The sequence below is a fragment of the Silurus aristotelis genome (genome assembly GCF_946808225.1).
Source record: "Silurus aristotelis genome assembly, chromosome: 7".
Taxonomy (NCBI): Eukaryota; Metazoa; Chordata; class Actinopteri; order Siluriformes; family Siluridae; genus Silurus; species Silurus aristotelis.
The window spans coordinates 24,390,723-24,411,866 of record NC_139580.1 but is presented as its reverse complement, the minus strand read 5'-3'; the positions used below and the strand labels follow the sequence as shown (position 1 = coordinate 24,411,866).

General features: G+C 41.3%; 1 protein-coding gene across 8 annotated transcripts in view; it reads left to right on the top strand.

Moving 5' to 3' along the window:
- Positions 1-21,144, top strand: part of myo9ab (myosin IXAb) — a 107,624-nt gene that overhangs the window by 20,195 nt on the left and 66,285 nt on the right. For 3 of the 8 annotated variants that reach the window (XM_083546068.1, XM_083546066.1, XM_083546071.1), the window contains exon 2: positions 19,433-20,360. In XM_083546068.1, coding sequence (XP_083402194.1) covers positions 19,509-20,360 — 852 coding nt within the window. In that variant the 5' untranslated portion in view covers positions 19,433-19,508. Of the gene's footprint in view, positions 1-1,864; positions 1,887-14,398; positions 15,084-19,432; positions 20,361-21,144 lie in introns of those variants that run through there. The other 5 variants (XM_083546070.1, XM_083546069.1, XM_083546067.1 and 2 more) reach the window with 3 other exon arrangements.

The window sequence follows — 21,144 nt, the reverse complement described above, 5'->3', positions numbered from 1 at the left end:
TAACGTGCTTGAAATTTCTTTATGTACATGATGTGCGTTATTAAATGAGAATGTGCATGCACGTGTTTTTGGAGGTTTTTTGCACAACAGCGTTGCCGCGATTTGTTTGATTGGTCATGCTGATCGAGATAACCTGTAATGCGGATAAGGAGGTGGAAGCCGAAGTAAACGCAAACAAAGTTTATTGAGAATATTTAGGAGATAATCCACCAATACTTGTAGCGAAGCAGTAATATCCAGTGGTGCGCTCCGGGAGCGCGGTCCACGAAGTTCTGTGAAAGCAGAGACAGTTCGTGTAGAGAATCCACAGATCCACGCTATGGAAAGCGCAGTGCGGGGCAGCAACGGATAAACGTGGCCCAGACAGCATGAACATGGAAAACAGCAGGATCGGGGGAATCCGGGGTGCCGTTGAGAGAATGCGGAGTCTGAGAAGAAGGGTACGTAGCGGGATACGTATACGCGATTACACAGACCTCCATGAACCAACACATACGATCATGCCCAAACAATAACGGACCGTGAGTGTGTGGAGGTGAGGGGCTTAAATAGGAGATGGGATAAGTGAGTGAATGAGTGTCAGGTGTGTGTGAGCAGCATGACTGCGACGAGCTCGCCCGCACAGGAGAAGAAGCCGGGTGCTTAGGGGAATGCCGCCGCCGAAGGGGGTGTGGCAGGGGGATTCCTGACATAACCGACGTTAAGTGGCAAATTTGCCCGAGATATTAGGGTTCGGCGACATAAAAAAATCAACATAACTGATTAAAAAATGCTAAGACAAAGCGAGAATTTGGCGGTTCCACTTCAAAAACGTCGACTTAATAGGGTTGGCGAGTTAACCGAGGTCAAGATAAGTGGGTTCGACTGTACTTAAAAAATCGTGTAAATAAGACCACAGGTGTTGTGGCGAGTTCGAGTCAGGAGTTTCTTCCATCATTTATTCCTCTCAAAATGTCCTGCTTGCTGTTTAACTGACGCTGAACTGTATGTTCTTTTCTTTTCGGCTTCTCCCGTTAGGGGTCGCCACAGCGGATCCTCCGCACGTTTGATTTGGCACATGTTTTACGCTGGATGCCCTTCCTAACACAACCCTCCCCAATTTATCCGGGCTTGGGACCGGCACTAAGAGTGGCTGGGGATGGTTCCCTGACCGGGAATCGAACCCGGGTCGCAGCGGTGGGAGCGCTGCATCTTAACCACTAGACCACCAGGGGACCTGTATGTTGGTGTAAGGAAATAACACCAAGCGCCAATCAGAACTGGTTCAAAACACAGCAAGAGCTCGACCCTGATTGGTGGCTTCCTGCATGCTTGACAAGTTTTTATCCACTCATAAATAAAAAGGCGCAAAATGTAATGGAGTAAAAAGTTAATAAGATATTTGAGTTTGAAATGAAGTAAAGTTAAAGTAAAAGTCTTCCAAAAAGGAAATACTTCAGTAAAGTACAGATACATGAAAAAGCCACTGACGTACAGTAACGAATTACATTTACTTCATTATTGTCCACCACTGGAAATAATAATAACTTTGTGTGCTTCATTTAATTATTTACAAAAGTGCTTTGAGTCTCTTGTAATGAATAAATCCACACTGGTATGCCAGATTACAAACTTAATATAAATATAGCTCTTGAATTCTACAAACTTGGAAAGTGCTAATTGAAGTGTTTCAGGAAGAGGTAGGTCTTCAGTCGTCGCTTGAAGATAGTCAGGGACTCCGCTGTATGGACATGTAGGGGAAGTTCTTTCCACCACATCGTTGCCAGAACAGAGAAGAGCCTTGAAGTATACTTACCTCTCATTCTGAGAGAAGGTGGAACCAGTCAAGCGGTGCTGTAGGATCTCAGACAGCGTGGTGCAGTGCGAGATGTGATGAGGTCACTGAGGTAAGATGGCGCTGGTCCATGTTTGGCCTTGTAGGCAAGCATCAGTGTATTAAATCTGATACGTGCAGCTACTGGAAGCCAGTGGAGGGAGCGCAGCAGTGGGGTGGTGTGGGAGAACTTGGGCAGATTGAACACAAGTTGTGCAGCTGCGTTTTGGATCATTTGCAGTGGACGAATAGTGTTTCAGGGGAAGACCTGCCAGAAGAGAGTTGCAGTAGTCGAGTCTTGAAATGACAAGAGACTGAACAAGCACCTGGGCAGCCTGTGTGGACAGAAATGGTTGAATCTTTCGGATGTTGAGTAACATGATTAAGTGTATTGGTCCATTGAGTTTTAGGTCTTGCTAAAAAGATGAGCTTACTTTGTGGCCAAACATTCTCCTACTTTACACCATGCAGCAGTTCATCTTGAGGGAGAATCAGTAAGATCGAGAAAAAAGGGGAAGCGATGCTGTTGAATTAAGGAGGGGCGAGAGGTGGAATGAGCTACTGTATAACCAAAGTTTGTGGTCTGGGGTGTTACAAAATCCTGCAGAACAGTGGAACTTCTTCCTGCACAAGCCCCCCACAGCAGGGTTCAATCCCCACAGACTGTGTGTACGTCACTCTGAGGCATTTCCATTGAAACGTTTTGCAACACTTTTACCCATTTCCAAAAAGTCAGCATTTTTTTCATTAGTTGTGTGTTTCATCTGTTGTGTGAATATTCCGGAAAAAGGGCACTGCTAGATTGCATAATCAAACCAGTCATATATATAAAACTATATATATGTTAGGCATTTTTAACCCAAGGAATCTTGGAATATCGTGTTTTTTTTAAACAAAGGTTTTTTTCCCCCTCCTTTTTCAGTCCTGGGTGTTGTATTTTTTGGCTCCATGATGCTTACATACTGTAACAGCACATCCCATTACATGCATCTGAATTCTTTACTCCTCTCAGATCTTGAACCTGCTGAATGAGCAGAGGTGCTGGAAACCTAACCCTGAATGAACACTGGTGTTGTGAAGGGCTTTATAAAGCCAGTGAGAGACAGTGAAAAGCCTGACGTGGGAGTCTGATGGACATCTTTTTTTAAACTTCAAGCTCTGTGTTTGAATCCTCAGAATAGCTCGCTCCAGGCCTGAGATGGAATACACGAAACCAAAGCGCCGTGTTTCACCGCAGTATACAGACCGGCCGAAGAAATGTATTTCTGTAAACATTTGGAATAGCATCACTGTGTTGAACGCATGCAGTCAGGGCATGTAGAGATTTCTCCAGTTTCTAAACACAGCATTGTACTCAGTGGCAACCTTATGTGGGAACCAAGTGTTGTAGTAATACATGGATGCATTTATTATTACTTCATATTGTTCTTTGATTTTGTACATTCAAATCGAATGAAATGAGCCAGTCAGCATGTTCCTCAGCTGTTTTGAACTCTCTGATATGAACACCCTGGAAGCACTGCCCCCTTCTCCCCCCGTCACATTATTCTCACTTTATTCTTATTCTCATTTTCCCGCTTGAAAGATTTTCTGTCTCGGTTCCTGTCAAAGTAAATGGAGGACGTTTTGAGTTCATTCATCTAAAGTAAAATCTATCAGCGCATACTCGATATATCCAGAACTTTGTGGACACCGGACGATTACTCCCATATGTGGGATTTCTTTTACCATACTGTTACCAGAAGGTTGTACAGCACAGGGTTTGTATGTCATAGCATTCCAATTCTCCCAAGAGTCCCATACCTCTTCCTGCAAGACAATGTACACAAAATGAGCTCCACGGAGACACGATTTCCATGAGTGGAAGAACTAGAGTTTCCTGCACAAATCTCTAACCTTAAACCCATGAACACCTTTGGGATAACCCCAGACCTCAGACATCAGTATTTGATTTCATTAATGCTCTTGTGGCCTAATAATCACAAATTCTCGAAACCACACTCCAGACTCTGGTGACAAACCTTCCCAAAAGATTGACGCTTATTATGAAAGGAAAGTGGATAATCCACGTCAGGTGTCCACATATTTTAAAACACGAGGGGCGTTCAAGTCAACCCAGTAAATGGCTAGTTTGTATTATTACTGATAGGTGGCGCACATGTCGCGGGCCTGTCTAAAGACTGTTAATCAAGATGACAGACAACAATGTTAGCGCGGATATGGAACGGCGTGTGGTGATGAAGTTTCTTGTGAACGAAGGCGTAAATCCCACGGATATCCCAGAAGGCTTCGAGCGCAGTACAGTTTCAAAGATGACTGTGCATCCGTCAGTGAAGATCACAGTCATGATAGTTCCCAAATGACGAAGTGAAGCAGGCTGTCCTGGGATGTTCAAACGTTCTGACAGACCCTTTCAATGCCGAATCTTTCCAGGCGTTAGTTAAGTGTATAAATGTAGAGGGGAAATACAGATGGTCCCTGTAATTTTTTTAAAAGTTTTTTTAAAAATTTTTAAACTTTTTGCACCACAGGCAGCAACGTACGATGTACTATACATTGGACGCGCAGCTCAGATGAGCGAATCTCTCGCCCTGTGAGATGCCCCACTCTCGCTAGCGGTCGACGGAGTAAAGTTGTCTCAGTGTGTAATTTTTACCGTTTCAAACAGCAATTTTAGTGATAAAAGCGTGTCTTCCAAGCGCCCAAGTATGTCTCCTGCTTGTAGTGAAAAGAGGATTTTACAGAAACATCAGTTTAGAGCAGAAAATTAAAATTATAAATCAGCAATATTTCTGACTTACAGTACGATGGGGTCGTCGTAACGTATCTCCATCGTACGAGGAGGACTTTCGAATCGTATGTCGAAAAATACATGCAGTTTCCACTCCCTGAAATGTGTTCTTGTGTTTTTATAAAAATTTTTAAGTCCCAGTTTGTCTTAAACACCCCTGGTATATTATGTCAGTTAAAAATAGTTAAAAACAACATGAACCTAACACAAATCAATAATGATTAGAAAGCGATTTCAAAGCCGTACCAGTCAGCACATGTTCAAAAATATAGCCACGTTTTTTTCTTTATCATTTCTGAGCATTAGCAGAATTAAAAGTAGGAAGGATGAGTGTACAGAAGAGCCGCTGCACTGTAGTCACTTCTCCCACAGAGTAAAGCCGCAATTTGTGTTCTGGTAAGAATACCGTGTTGAAAGGGTGTGAGCTTTATTGAGTGGCTTATAGAGTTGAATGTTGCCTATAAAGCCTGTGTCATAAGCTAAAGCCGAATAGATTCAATTAAATCAGACAAGCACAGACCATAAATTTCTGTTTTGTGGTTACGCCGTTCGTACATGTTATTTAGTTTTTTCTGTAGCAGGACTGTGACTGATATTAAACTTTTATATTGCAACTTCTTGGGACTGACCGTAAAAACAGCAGCTATTAGAAGTTAACACCCTGTAATGAAAGTGCGTTTAAATCAGCAATCGCTTTCTGCAGTTTGTTAGATTTCCAGTGGTGAATATTTTTTTCCCCAATGATGTCATTTTTTATTTATTTTTTTACAAGGAGGTAAAATATTGCCATGGAAGTCAGAAGTCTAGTTTGCTTACATTCTTCCTGTTTCCACTAATGGCCTTTTTTACAAGCATGCGAAATCTGCTTTTAGGCAAAGAAGAAAAAAAAAAGAAAGAGTTTTGTGTGACCTTGGAATATTTTGACACTCAAATGGAACACAGTTTTTCATGTGGACAGGAAGTACAGGATGCTAAGTGCTCTGTGTTTAAGCGGTCCTTAAATGAATGTCCTTGAGAGTGTATTTCAGCCAGGATTATGTCCTGTAAGCACTCTGCTGATCATGAGAAAACTGACAGTCAGAAGAGGCACAATCAGTGGTTGCAAAAATGAAACGGATTGGATACCGGACGCATTTCCTCAGACTGCACACTCTGTGCTTCTCCTTTTTGTCTCATTGAGCTTCTAAGGAATGATTCAAACACCAAGCTAGAGATCAGCATTAGTGATTGTATCTTGCATGGAATAAGCTTTTGTGGATGCCAAATATGGGACACAATTACATAAACAGTCAGTGTAAGGATGTCGCCCCACAAAGTACAGTGGGCACACAATTGTATAGAACGTCGTTGGATGAAGTTGCATGAAAACAATTTCTTCACTTGAGCAAGCAGACCCAAACCTGTTCCAGCATGGCAGTGCCCCTGTGCACAAAGCCAACTCCAGGAGGATATATTTTACATAGGTTGGAGTGGAAGATCTTGAATGGTCTGCTGAAAAGCTCTGACCTCAACTCTATTGAACATCTTTGGGATAAAATGGAATTCTGACTGACCTCCTCACCCTATTTCAGTGCCTTACATTACAAACACCCTTATGGATGAATAAGCACAGATCTCCACCAGCACACTCCGAAATCCAGTGGAATATCTTCTCAGAAGAGTGGAGTTTTTTTTTTTATAACAGCAAATGGGGACTAAATGTAGATTGATATGTTCACAAATGTAATGATCAGGTGTACACAAACATCTCTAGGCTCATTTATTTGGTTTATCAAATCCACAACTTGCTTTTTAAATAGGAATGAGATCTTTTAGCTAAGCTATGAAGTATTGTGAAGGATTTTATGAGCTTTGGGGGAAAAGTTCTGCATCATCTTTCTGTTTATTTGTTTTTTCTCAGTGTAATTATCATCCCTTCTAAATGTCAAGTGAACCAATTCTCTGTTTCAGACACATATTCGGAACACCACATGATATTATCACATCAACACCACACTGATTGAGATCTGCGCAGTTTTAGCTTGTGGCCTGGTAGTCAAATACTATGTTAGCTAGCAAAGCATAGAATACGATGAAATACATCAGAAGGATGCACCATGGGTGGGTTGTTATCCCCATATAGTCCCTCAGCTTACATTAAGAGCAATTTGTCAATTGAAACATGCAAGTTTTCTTAGGAGTTAAGCCTGTTTGTGGAGCCAGATTCGCTCAGTGTTGATGGTGCCAAATGACTTGGCCGTGTCAAACGCAGTCTCATATGAGGAATCTATTAGGAATTATTAGACATAAGATCACAGGCTCCTTTAAACATTATTATTTTATTAGATGTATTTTGTTGACACTTTAGGCCTTGACATATAGTATGGTTTCTCTTTGACAGAGAGGAACCTAATAATAGTTCATATTAAATATAGTTCGGGGCCATGGTCTATCAATCGCTTCACTGTGCTGTACGATCTTTTTTTCCCCAGTTATATATATTTTATTAGTGGATCCAGTCATAATGCATTCTCTTCTTTTGCCTATTTGCCACTCATTGACTAATTGTGCCCTGCTAACTGTAAGGGTGAAGGCCAAAACATTCTTCAATCCTAACATTTGCAGCTCTGACTCAGCATTTTTCCAACTGCAACCTCAAAAAAAACAGCTCAATGCATTTTTTTGGAAGACGCTCACTGCCTTTGTCCATGGTCTGTTGAATTCCAGAGTCTTCCAGATTTCCCACAGAAACATGCTGTCCTGTAATTTTGACAATAGGGCAAATGTTGTGCCAGTCGATTGTAGCATAGCTCCAAGACAGCCCTTTAGAGAACAGGACAGGACTCCCTGATGGCTAACACCAACTCCTATAAAATATCAAATCTCATTGTGCAAAATTCCCCCAAAACCTCAACTGGACCCCCTTTACTCCCACTCCCCTCTTTCCCTGAGTACTTCAAGAGAGCTAGCATGTGGGAGGTTTTCAAAATGAAGAGACCTCTGATGTCTGAAAGCCAGAAAGAAAGCCAGAGCATAAACACTGCTATGTTAATTGTTAAAGACAATATTCTATAATTAGATGACAAGGCCATAATGTATGTAATAACATCATTTTTGCAAGCAAACAAATAACTAGGAGTTGCCACCCAGTTTGGGGCAAGTGTTTTTTATAAGCTATTGTTTTAAAACTTGCTATTTTGCTTAAGGCATGCTACAGTTTAGCCATGTTTTTGGATCACAATCACATGTGCTTGTTGAGCATCACCTTTTAATCACCTCCTTACTTTCAAAATAATATTCACTCTTCTGGGAAGGCTACCCTCTAGATTTTGGAGTGTGGATGTGAAGATTTTTTTTCTTGTTCAGTACAATAGCATTAGTGAAGTCAGGCACTGATACTGTGTAAAGAGATCTGGGGTACAGTCTGGGTTCCAGTTCATCCCAAAAGTGTTCACTGTTTCGCTGCGGTCAGGGCTCACAGGTTCTTCCACTGTTACCTCGACAGATCATGTGTTCCTGGAATATTATTGGGGATTTTAGTTCGAGTGAAGGGAAATCTGCAAATGGGTGTTAGCAGGGTTGTTAACACCCATTTAACCAAATGTTAAAGACGTTCCATGGAAATTAACAGAAATATATGGGAATTAACGGGAATTACTGGGGATAAACTGGGAATTTTCAAAATTGCAGGTTAGCCGATAACGGAGAACTTAAATGTCGTTGGGAAAATAAAAATCTTCCAGGAAAATCTTGGTTGAAACAAACAAATTTATTGCAATTTCAGTTGAATTTCTACTCTGCACTTTCATCAGGCACACTTACTGCAGGGCCACTGAGGCCACACCCCCTACATGCACTGTGTGTCCGTCTTGCCAAGCATTAACATAAATTACATAAAATTGACATAAATTTATGTTGAAAACGTCCTTGCGCCGTGTGTAAGCTATTGCGCAAACAAAATTATACTAACAATTAAATCAAAGTCAAAAATGCAATTATTTAAAACTGTTTCAGTTTGCATGCATGTCAGCTTATGACCAAACAAACTGTTTATATCAATTGATCCCAAATTCCCAATGAATTCCCCAAATTCTTGGAAATTCCCATAAATTCCTGATAAGTTTCCAACTTGGAATATTTCCAAAAATCACCAGATGAAGTTCCTATAGAAAGTTTCCAGAAAGTTTCTGGTAATTTACCTCGTTGCAAACCTAGGTATTAGTCAGGTGTCCACATATTTTTACCTATGCAGTATGTGTATATACAGAGTACACAAGCCAACAAAGGAGTGCCGTTGTATCCAACACGGTTTAATTGCGGAGTTTGATCTAGCACTCTGGCTAGCATGCAGAATATAACGCTAACACTTACAGACAGGTATCCTGGTTCTTTACAAAGGCATCTGGGTAACATAATGACAATAAAGAGGAAACATACCAAGAGAGCCCCTTAGAATTTTCCTGCTTGGGGCCTCACAGTTGCTAGAATTGCCTGTGTTTCCTGCTGACAGATTCAAAGGCTAAAGTTTCTCACACAATGATGCAGAAACCCGGGACTCTCATTGCAATAAAACGATATCATGAAAACCAAACTATGCGATGTCTGTTTTAATGCCTAGTTGTCCTTCAGACTGTTTAACTGTGTCTGAAAGAGAAACGAGCAAACCATTGACTACTTAGATACATGTAAGGAGACTCCCTTTGAAGGCAGGACTATGTCATTATGTTGCCACAACACTGACATAAGCTGTTCGCGAAGCCTAAAGCACTGTACGACGGGATGAAATAAATCTTTGAACGAATATTTTGGGAGTACTTTTTTTAGAAATGAAACTGTATGTCAGAAATAATTACCAATAATGTATTTGTCCATAAACTACCTCAGAAAACTGGATATTTGATTTGAAAAGCGAGGTTGTGACTAGAAGAATTGGAAAGCTGAACCCTTTGGTATGGAACACACCATGAAAGAAAAGCATGTGGGTGAATGATATTATATTGCGTATAATGGCCTTTGTGTAAATGCGGCATTCGTACAGGATATACAGTATGTTTGGATATAAAATAGGCTGGTATTCTAAAGGACGCATTTCAGAAGATGTTGCAACACCATTCTCAGTCGGGTGCTGCGGTATTGTTTCTCCAGCCATATGCTGATGTTGCTTTTGGCAAAACGAGGCCTTGAGAGATGAAACGTAGTATCTATCTTCTCCATTGTCTCGAGTTGTGGCTTAAAGCATAAATGAAACGCAGAGCGGTTTTGTCGAAATCACAGTTGGCTTTATGGTATTCCAAAGGGAAGCACGCGATCGAATAATGCAGCTTACGAACAGCAAAGCCACACGACTTTGAGGTTACCTCGCGATAAAAAAATCGAGATTTGTTTCTCGTCATTGTTTCGAGCTCAGATTATACGTTTCAGATTTCTCCGAATGCTGATCGTTTAAAAAACGTCCTAATGAATATAATTATAGAGAATGCTAGATTGGGAATGATTGATGCCCTGAAATACTATTTGTGTAAGCCAGACATTGTATTTCCTTTATACTGTTTTTGACATAGAGAGTTATGTGTGTTTAAGAGTCAAGATTGAATTAGGTGGGATAGTGTAGCATTTTGTAAATGAAATTAATCTCTAAATGACTCAGCAATCTGGTTTTCGGCTGTTATGTGCACTTCGATTAGTGACATCATGCTGTGCTAGCAGACACAATGTGCCACGGTGCTGTTTTGTCCCCCACCCCCCAGTTTAATGGTGCTGGTTTGGCTCTTCCTGTAAGTGCAGATCGATGACCTCAGAGGCTCCGTTCAGATTTGGTATTAACTTCTACTTCTATGCTTTATATTACGGGAATTAACGGGAGTTAATAGGAATTAACAAAAATGCAGGCTAGCCAATAACAGGGGACATAAATGTATTTTACAACCAGATTTAATGCGATTTTAGTTGAGTTTCTACCCCGCACCAATCACATGCATAGAGCACATTTACTGCAGGGCCACTGAGGCCACACCCCCTATATGCACTGTACATTCCATAACATAACACAACACAGGACATTTCTTGAATCCTGCATACAAAATAAGGTCCAAAAATGTCCATATTGGCGAGTATTCACGTAAATTACATAAACATTACATACATTTATGTTGAAAACTTCCTTGCGCTGTGTGTAAGCTTTTGTGCCACAAAATTATGCTAACAGTTAAATCAAAGTAAAGAAAAAATATATATATATATTTTTTTATCTGTATTAGTTTGCATGCATGTCAGCTTATGACCAAACAAAATGTTTGTATTTATTTTTGTATATGATGCAGTTTATATACATTTCTAATTCATTCCCATAAATTTCTGCCCCTGTGCAACCCTACTTACCAAGGTGGTCCTGGACATTGGCTTATCATGAGAATCCCCTAATCACAAGTTTAAACTACATTTTAAACTCCTCTTATGCACTATACAGCCAAAGGTTTGTGGACACCTGACACACCAACTCTGGCAAATCATGTCTTTATGGAGCTTGCTTTGTGAACAGGTTTCTTGTCTTGCTGGAACAGGTTTACCAGTAAATGGAAATTGTAATTTTATAGCATACAATGACATCATATACAGTTTTGAGCAACATCTTAGGTAAGATAAGATAAGATTAGGTAATATATATATATATATATATATATATATATATATATATATATATATATATATATATATATATATATATATATATATACTGTGTATGTGTATGTATGTGTGTGTGTGTGTGTGTGTGTGTGTGTGTGTGTGTGTGTGTGTGTGTTTGTGTGTGTGTGTGTGTGTGTGTGTGTGTGTGTGTGTGTGTGTGTGTGTGTGTGTGATGTATGTGCAGTATATTGGGAATGTTAAATATTGTTACAGCGGTTACATTTTTATTTGTATATATAACAGTTTGTGATTGTGTCTTGTGCTATGTTTTTATAGATGATTTTGTTAGGACCAGGGTGAGATTCTGTCTAATCTGGCTGCATGTTTCAGTGAGTCTGACAGCAATCTCATTTTCTTTTTTATTGAATATACTACATAATGTCTCTTAGCCCAGCAGATGCACACATTATAAAAAAAACATAATCAATACTCAGTAGCAGCTATTGCACATTTATTTGAATTCTTATTAATTGATATTCACAACACAGTACATAGCACTATCCCATACCAATTATATATACACTATATGGACAAAAACATTTTGGACACCTGACTTTTGCAGCCATATGTGAAACAAACTGTTCACTTTCACTTGAACTAGGAGACCCAAACCTGTTCCAGCATCGCAATGCTCCTGTACACAAAGTGAGCTCCATGCAGATATGCTTTACATGGCTTTAGAGCTCTGACCTCAACCCTATTGAACAGGATGAATTAGAGCGCTGACGGCACCCCAGACCTCCTCACATCACCTACATCAGTACCTGGCTTTACTAATGCAAATGTGGCTAAATGAATCTCCACAAATCTCTGCAACCACGCTTTCAAATCTAGTTAAACACCATCTCAGAAGAGTGTAGGTTATAATATGAGCGAAAAGGTGCTATCTGTAGAATGGTTTGTTCAAAGAGCAATTATGAATCTATTGGTCAGGTGTCCACAAACTTTCTTCCATATAGTTTATATACTCTATATCTATAGATGTATTTGTGTAAAGACAACAGTGATGTCACTGCTTGTTTTTGTTCCTGCTTACCTTCAAAAGACTGGGATTAGTAGGAGAACCGTATGTTTGCTTCTTTGCTTCCACCAAGCTGCTGGGCCCTTGAGCAAGGCCCTTAAACCCTCCCCTGCTCAGTTGTAAGTCTCGCTGGATTAGGGCGTCTGCCGAATAATATATTTATTTCAGTAACTTTGCACTCATCTATGCACCCATTGCACTAATTGTCATTTAGAAGCCAGGGCAGTAAAATGTCTGCATGACTGCATGCTATGCATGTGTGATTGGCTTGGTATTAATAAAAAAAAGAAAAAAAGAAAAATGAATTTGAGATATTATAACTATTATTATTATTAGTATTATTATTATTAAATAATATATAATTATTATTATATAATAATTAATAATATTATTATAATTATTATTATATAATATATAATTATTATTATATAATAACAATTAATAATATTAATCATAATAATATATTAATAATATTATTATTATTATAATTATATATTATAATTTCGTGCATTAATTTCGTTTCAAATGCACGAAATTAGTCTCATGAACTCGATATAGATTGACTAATTGTCTTTCTTATTTGCCTGGGAAAATGTTGTAGATTTAACTCATAAAATGATTTTAAGTGTGACTAAGCAGTGACTAGCTGTATCTCTGCTCAGTGATCTCACGTAAACTCTGGTTTTACATTAATGTGGTTGACTGTGCAATAGCTAACAGAAAACTCTGCCTATCACTCACACTTAGATTTAAGCCTTTATTAACCAACCTACTTGCCCAAAGGGGACGAGCGGGAAACGAAAAGACATGTGATTAAAAACATTTATTTGTAAGTCGGGTTTCGGTTACTGGTGACTCTAGTTTTCAACTGATTACGATCTGGCAACAGTTCTAGGCACCAAAGACGATCATGAGAGGCCAACGAGGTTGCATTCGAGACACATGAATATAAGGTGTGAATGTCTAGACATCTCAGCTGTCCTCCTGTGATCAGGTCACCTGATTCAGATCAAAATTGTAACCTGGGATTTCAGAACTTCATTTAGGGAGAAGACCTAAAGAAAAAAGTCTTTTCAACTCCGAAATTCGAACGACTTCTTACTTATACGATACACTGATCAGGCATAACATTATTACCACCTGCTGAATATTGTGTTGGTCCCCCTTTTGCTGCCAAACCAGTCCTGACCCGTCGAGCATCAACAGCATTAACTTCTTCAGCAAGTTGAGCTACAGGAGCTCGTCTGTTGGATCGGACCATACGGACCAGCCTTCGCTCCCAACATACATCACTGAGCCTCGGCCGCCCATGACCCTGTCACCCGGTTCACCACTGTTCCTTCTTTGGACCACTTTTGGTAGATACTGATCACTGCAGACTGGGAACATCCCACAAGAGCTGCAGTTTTGGAGATTTTTTGACCCAGTCGTTAAGACGTCACAACTTTGTCCATGTCACACTCGCTCAAATCCTTACGCTCGCCTTTTTTCCTGCTTCTAACACATTATCTTTGGGGACAAAATGTTCACTTGCTGCCTAATAATATCTCACCCACTAACATGTGGCCTGATGAAGAGCTAATCACCGTTATTCACTTCACCGCTCATAATATTAGAATGTCATAATGTTATTAAGTGAATTCGCTTGTTGAAACTGAGTGACTATACAGAGGTGGTGGAAGCTCAGTGGTTAAGATGTTAAACTTCTGATCAGAAGGTTATGGATTCAAATCTCAGCACCACCAAATGCCATAAATGTAAACTATTCAGTTTGGGGAGAAAATTTTCTTGCAATCAAATGCCAAACTTTGAGGTAGGAGGATCCTGTTTGAATGCACATGCATCAAACATATAATTCTAGTACCTGAGGTCAATGGAATCAAATGTAGATCAGGGCATAGAGGATTGATTTTTAGGTGCACAATAGAGCGACTGAGATAGGGAGAGTTGTGAGTTTAAACGCATGGACAGCACATACAGCACCCCCCCTCTTTCTCTTTCTCTCTGTCTCTGGCTGTGATCACGTTTCAGGAAACAACAACCCCCTCCCCTCCACCGCTTCCTCCACCCCCTCTGTGTCCCAGCTGCCAAACCACACACATATACAAACCTCAGCTCGCCTCTGCACCCAGTGTTTAGAGGACTGGCTGCATTTGAGCGGGACAGAATGAAGGACAGACGAAGACAGGGAGTGGTTTAGCAGAACTTGGGAGCAGCTTCATGTTTCCGAAAGAGGCTGATATATGAACACGCAGCACAATGTGATGGTTTTCTTTGCTCGTCGTTATGCTGCACGACCGGACGGGTTCTTCAGCGAGGCATGAAACAGGAATCTCAGAGGACTCCTGTAGAACCGTGAAATCTTCGGACACACCGTCTTTCCTCTCTGCTCATCTAGAGCCCGACAGTGGATCTGTCCTTCCTCAGTGAGTTGACAAGACCCTGGATCGTACTGAGCACTCACAGACGGCCGAGAGCTTTATGGTATTTGTACGTTTGCGCCTTTCCCATGCTGTGGAATGTTCGGCAGCTTCGAGTGCAGTTTCTCAAAGCTGATGAAAGCTGGAGCTGAGAGCATTGACTACAGAAGGAGCAGAGAAAGCCAATGACCCTGTCCCGCCAAGTCACACACACCCTTCCTTAGTCTTCTGCAGATAAGCTAAAGCTTCTCAATCCACAAGACCTCTAAGCCAAAGCTCCTAAGTCTGATTCAAATATTTTACCTGCAACATCTAAAGCATCATAGCGTGGCTGCAGTTCTTGTCCATGCCCGTAATTACCCTTCAGGTCAAGGGGTAAGTCAGTGCACTTTGAACTTTTGTCTAATTAAAGAGGCAGATAAAAGCCTGACACGAGCTTGAGAGTTAAAACCCGACCCGTGCGGGAGCGATGATGAGCTTGCATGAGATGAAGCTGTCGAGTCCGTTTTGACCTCCTTATATGGTTAAAGCTTTCACTTAACACACGAGGTGGTTTTTATTAACGCGGTAGCAGGGATACATTTTTCTGTGGCGGGATAGATTTTTCACAGAACGCAGCTGCTGAAGATGTCCGTTCAGAGGGAAGGTCCTCGGACACGCTGACAGAATCAGTGGAATGCTGGGACTCGGTGTTTATTACCGTTGGAGGGGTGAGAATTTAGAGACCATCTGTTGACTTCACACACTGGAGAGCAACTTGCTGTGCTATTGACAGTGTATTGCCAAAGGGTTATGCACATGCAGTTGTGGTGTTTATTTCTTTGCATGTTCGAAAGAAGGAATTCTTCTCTAGGGGGTATATGCAGTTTTAATTTACCCAACAATATAAAAAAACATGACATGCTTTGAAAGTTTTGGAATAGCAAAGTTATGTCCTGTTTTATTTGTTGTTCACTGAAGATATTTGGGTTTGAGATCTAAAGATGAATACAAGATGAAGTAGAATTTGTATATTTGTTTAAACCAGTGCTGGACAAAGTACACAAACCATGTACTTAAGTAAAAGTAGAGATACACTCGGTAAAATAACCCAGGAGAATAAATAAAGGCCAAAACATTCTTTTTAACTACTTAAAAATAATAATAATTCACGCAAATAAGGCCACGGTTGTTGTGGCGAGTTCGAGTCAGGATTTTCTGCCATCATTTATTCCTCTCAAAAAGTTCTGCTTGCTGTTGAACTGATGCTGAACTGTACATTGGTGATAAGTAAATACCACCAAGCGGCAATCAAAACTAGTTGAAAACAGAGCACGCGCTCGACCCTGATTGGTTGCTTGCTGCGTGTTTGACCAGTTTCGTTTTTATCCACTAGTAAATAAAAAGGAGCGACTGATTTTGCAAAATGTGGTTAAGTAAAAAGTAAGACATTTAACTTTAAAATGCAGTGAAGTTAAAGCAAGTGGAAATTCTTCAGTCAAGTACAGATACTTTACTGCTTTACTACTTTAACAGCTACTTACGTACAGTAATGAATTACAATTGCTTTTTCCTTACTGTCCACCACTGGTTTAAAGTTTCAAGAGATCCAAAATATTTGAACGGCGGCCCAAAATACCAGTTATACACCCACTTCCGAAAGGAAACCCAAAACCAAGAGTTATAGAGTTAAACCCCAGACTTCCACTCTTTTTAATCAAAAGACATGAATTCAGTGAGGGTTAAGGAACTTTAAAGAAACAGCATTTGGTCGGTTCAAGAGCAAAACTGAAGTAACTTGGATGCTTGTTAAAGTCATGTTGGCATTCCCCTGCAGCAAACTATAACTTGACCTCTCGCCTTACACGAACCATTATCTCGCACCGCCCGATGAACGTCTTACCGCTTTCCTGTTGCCCTTTGACTTCGGCTTTCATTTCGTTCGCTCTTTTTCGGAGGAACAAAGTCATGTACAGGATGTCTTTTTAGAGATCATCCTCACAGATGCTCTTTTGCTTATAATGAAAAGCAGACTCCGGGTTTCTTGATTGGACAAGAACCGCTTCAATCTGAAGGGTCTGTCCGCCACCACGAGTGTTTGTTAATAATTTGCTCGAAGCATGAAGAACTGTGCAAACATGTTTAGAGAGCAGCCATATGTCTTCATGTCAAGGCTCTGAAATTCTTTGATGACCCTTCGGAATTTTAAAACCAGCGACTTTGCGGTGATTCTCTGCTTGCGTATTCCCATAATTCTCCACTAATCAAGTGATGGCAGGTTCAAAGGGCAGATTCTTTCTAAAAGGGGATGTTAAAGAAAAGCCCCTAAGAAGCCCTCAAAGGGGTGAGACAAACCGTAAAGGGGTCGAACATTAAAAATAAAACTACAATGAACACATAGAGTGACACATACATGCTGAAGGCTTGTTTAACACTGCAGATTGTGTCTCACAGGGATTTAATGCTCAGGCCACCCTTGGGGTGAGTCTGCAAGGGTTTTATCTGTGCTCTCCAGTTTCTTCTCTCATTCCAGTCAGTTGACTAGATATTCTTAATGTCTTCCAGCATGAATGACTATCAAAAGTGAAAGGAACAGTGTTGAATCGGGGACGGGGTCATGGGCTGTCAAGGCACATTGATGCACGTGGGGAGCAAAGTCTGCCCCATGTAGTCCGATCCAACAGACGAGCTCCTGTAGCTTAAATTGCTGTAGAAGTTAATGCTTTTTATGCTCGATGGGTCAGGACTGTTTGGGCAGCAAAAGGGGGACCAACACAATATTAGGCAGGTGGTCATAATGTTATTTCCGGTTGCTGTATTTGTACATAGTAAAACAAAATGGATTGGCATCCCATTCGAGGTTTAGGTCCTTTTACTATCCTTTTACTAGATCGATCACCTTTATGGATGTGCCAGGGCATGTTTTATTTTTTTTTTGCCTTTGAGTTTTTGGCTTGAACATGGCTGGATAAGTCAGGTGTCCCATTACTTTTGTTCATAAAGTGTATAATTCCAGCTGTGGGACCTACACAAGGCACTGACCAGAGCTTGATGGAAAGAGAAAGAGCCCAAACACTACTTTGAATAGCGTTGTTTATCCAATGTGCTCATGCCTTTTCTTCTCTCTCCCCAATGTTTTTGTAACTCACGGTCTTTTATGTTTATTGTAGGGTTTTTTTTGTTTCCAGTCTTTCAATCAAATGAGTCAAATGCCAGTTGAACCAGATGACTCATTTGGCTCAGACACAGGCAGTCGGCAGCACTGCTCAGATATGGATTAAAAATAATTAGTCATCTGTTGTACCGTGCACTTAGATTAATAAGTTCAGACTTGCTGTTGAGGAAACTCAAGACATGAAGACAATAAGGAGGCAGAATACATGTGTTTCAGAATGTCTCACTGGTTTCTTTACACCTGCAAGTCCTGGTGCTTCTCCAGACAGCTGATTGCATATGTAAACAGAATTGAGAAATGATTTGTCTTCAGATTTTATAAAGATAAAGCTAAGGGGAATTATGCTCATTTAGATTTCACATTTGATCATTAATTGAAATAGTTGCAGGTCATTTATCAAAGAAGATGTTTTTAGGCTTTTAGTACTTTTTTTTGACAGGCAGGTAGGGATGGAATCTCACTGCATCTTTATCAGTGTTGCATCTGACTTTGCATGTTCTGCATGAGAAACAGGACATGCTGTGTCTTTGTCTGTGTCACGGAAAGAAAAAAAACGTGGTCTCAGCTGTACAAGTTGTTATTAAAATAGCATTCGCAGCGCTTTGTTAGTGAAATCAGCTTGGTCACTTTACAAGATTGTTTACTGTCAGGAAAACGTGGAATGCTTTTATTAGTTTATAGCCCGGGATCTGCGACAGTAATTTTCTCATATTGTGCAGCAACCATGTTGTATGGATAGGATTTTTTATTAAGACAAGGCAAACTCAGTGCTGTTGTACTGCATGAAGCAGCTTTTAGTTTATGAATGGGCATCCTCAGGCTTAAGATCAGCAGGAAGCGTCTGAATTAAAGCATTGTTTCCATAAAAACAGTCGCTACTGTGTAGACCATGGCAGTTGTTGAACTTGGCAGGAGGTCGCTTATATCCCGTGCGCACGCCTCAATTGTGGTATATCTGTCACACTCGGTTTATCAAAATGTCTTTTTAGTTCCATCTTGTGTAACTAGGACAGCGGACATACACTATATGAACACAAGTATTGGGACACCTGACCTTTCCCACCATATGTGTTTTTTTTTCTCCAAACTGTTACCACAAACCTGGAGACACACAATTTTATAGGAGATCACTAGAACTTGGAAACCCAAACCTGTTTCAGCATGGCAATGCTCCTGTGCACAAAGCGAGCTCTATAAAGAAATGCTTTACATGGTTTGAAGAAGATCTTGAGAGCACAGATCATAACCCTGCTGAACACCTTTAAGATGAATTGGAACACTGACTGAACCCCAGGCCTTTTCTACATTTGTCCCTGACTTTACTAACCTCCGTGTGCAACACAAGGCACATACCATAGTTATGACCAAGTGTCCGCAAACTTTTGCCAATATATTGTATGACAAGTTCATTAGTAGTTTATCAGGCATTGTGTTATTTGAGTGACAGAACTGTTAAAAATAAAGAGTACCATTTGAGAACTTGTCAGGATACTGATTTAACTAAATGTTTATTTGTGCATATTAATGTATATGGATTCTAACAACTGTGCCTTGCCGTTTCTGCGTACAGCTGGAATGTCTTGACTCCTCCCCCGAAGCTGTGTGCAGGAGGTGCAGAGCCGGACGCCGATGGGATCTGCTGCTCAATGATGAGCTGCCATGGTGCTGGAGGGCACCGCCGGCGCCTCGAAGACTCGGAGTTCACCGTGCGCGTGTACCCGGGCGCCTTGGCCGAGGGCACCGTCTACTGCCCCGTGTTGGCCCACAAGGTCACATCGGCCGCTGAGGTAATCGAGCAGGTAATCGAGCGTCTGCGGCTGGACCGCACACGCCTCTACGTACTGGCCGAGGTGAAGGAGTTTGGTGGCGAGGAATGGATTTTGAACCCAAGTGACTGCCCTGTGCAGCGCATGATGCTGTGGCCGCGCACAGCCCTGGAGAACCGATTCAGCAGCGACGACTATCGCTTCCTGCTGCGCGAGAAGAACCTGGACGGCTCCATACACTATGGCAATGTTCAGATGTGGCTGCGGGTGACCGAGGAGAGGAGGCGGATGGTAGAGCGTGGCCTTCTCCCTCAGCCCCCTGCCGGACGGCACGCCGCCGATCTCTGCACTCTGCCGGACCTGAACGAGAAGACCCTACTCGAAAACCTGCGCTCGCGTTTCAAGCAGGAAAAAATCTACACTTATTCCGGCGGTATCCTGATAGTGATCAACCCTTTCAAGTTCCTCCCGATCTATAACCCAAAATATGTCAAGATGTACGATAACCACCAGCTGGGCAAGCTGGAGCCGCACATCTACGCCATAGCTGATGCTGCATACCATGCCATGCTGCAGAGGCGCAGGAATCAGTGTATCGTCATATCGGGCGAGAGTGGCTCAGGGAAGACGCAGAGCACCAACTTTCTGATCCATCATCTCACTGCACTCAGCCAAAAAGGTTTCGCAAGTGGAGTCGAGCAGATCATACTAGGAGCCGGACCCGTACTAGAGGTAAGCGTATGCAAAGACAAGTGCTTGAAGAAAAGCAACATTTGAGACACACAAAATGAATAACTAAATACACCAGGGTTATCAGGAGTCTCCGACATTTCTCACACACTCTCCCTATAACGGATTTTGGGGAAAAACAATTGTGTTATTGTGTTGATTATGAAAGACTTTGTTGTTTTGTAGCAAGAAAAAGAATACTTCTAACAGAAGCAAGGCTCTGTGTGCAATATGTTTGCCAGCCAGCATGTCAGATGCAGTCCATGTTTTGAAACTGAGCTCAATCTGTTTCAATCGAAAGCACATTGTTTCGGATTTGCAATCAGATTTCCAGGTCCCAGTGTTTCTCCTCGGTGCAGGAATGCTTAGAGAAATATATCAGTTTAGTGGGTTTCGGTGCTGATGTCATACGACTGGCTAATCCTTAAGCACAATTCAACCACAAGGACATGCAGCTGTCTCCGCGGAAGCTACCGATGCCCTTCGGGCTAAGGCAGACAGTCACGGGTCCAGCTGTTTCAAGTATACACACAGATATCACCCTGTGTTCTTTGGGAAGGAACCAAACCCAGATTCAGAACAGACTGAATTCCCAGCATGATACAGCTGTGAGAGTCAGTCTTCATTTCTGAGCAACCTGATTGGCTGCTTGTGCAGGCTGCATGTTTGCCTGATTGGCTGAGAATTTCTGTTGCTAGTGTGAGCAGTTTCCTGCTTGTGTGTGTGTGTGTGTGTGTGTGTGTGTGTGTGTGTGTGTGTGTGCGAGAGGCTCTTACAACTCTGGATG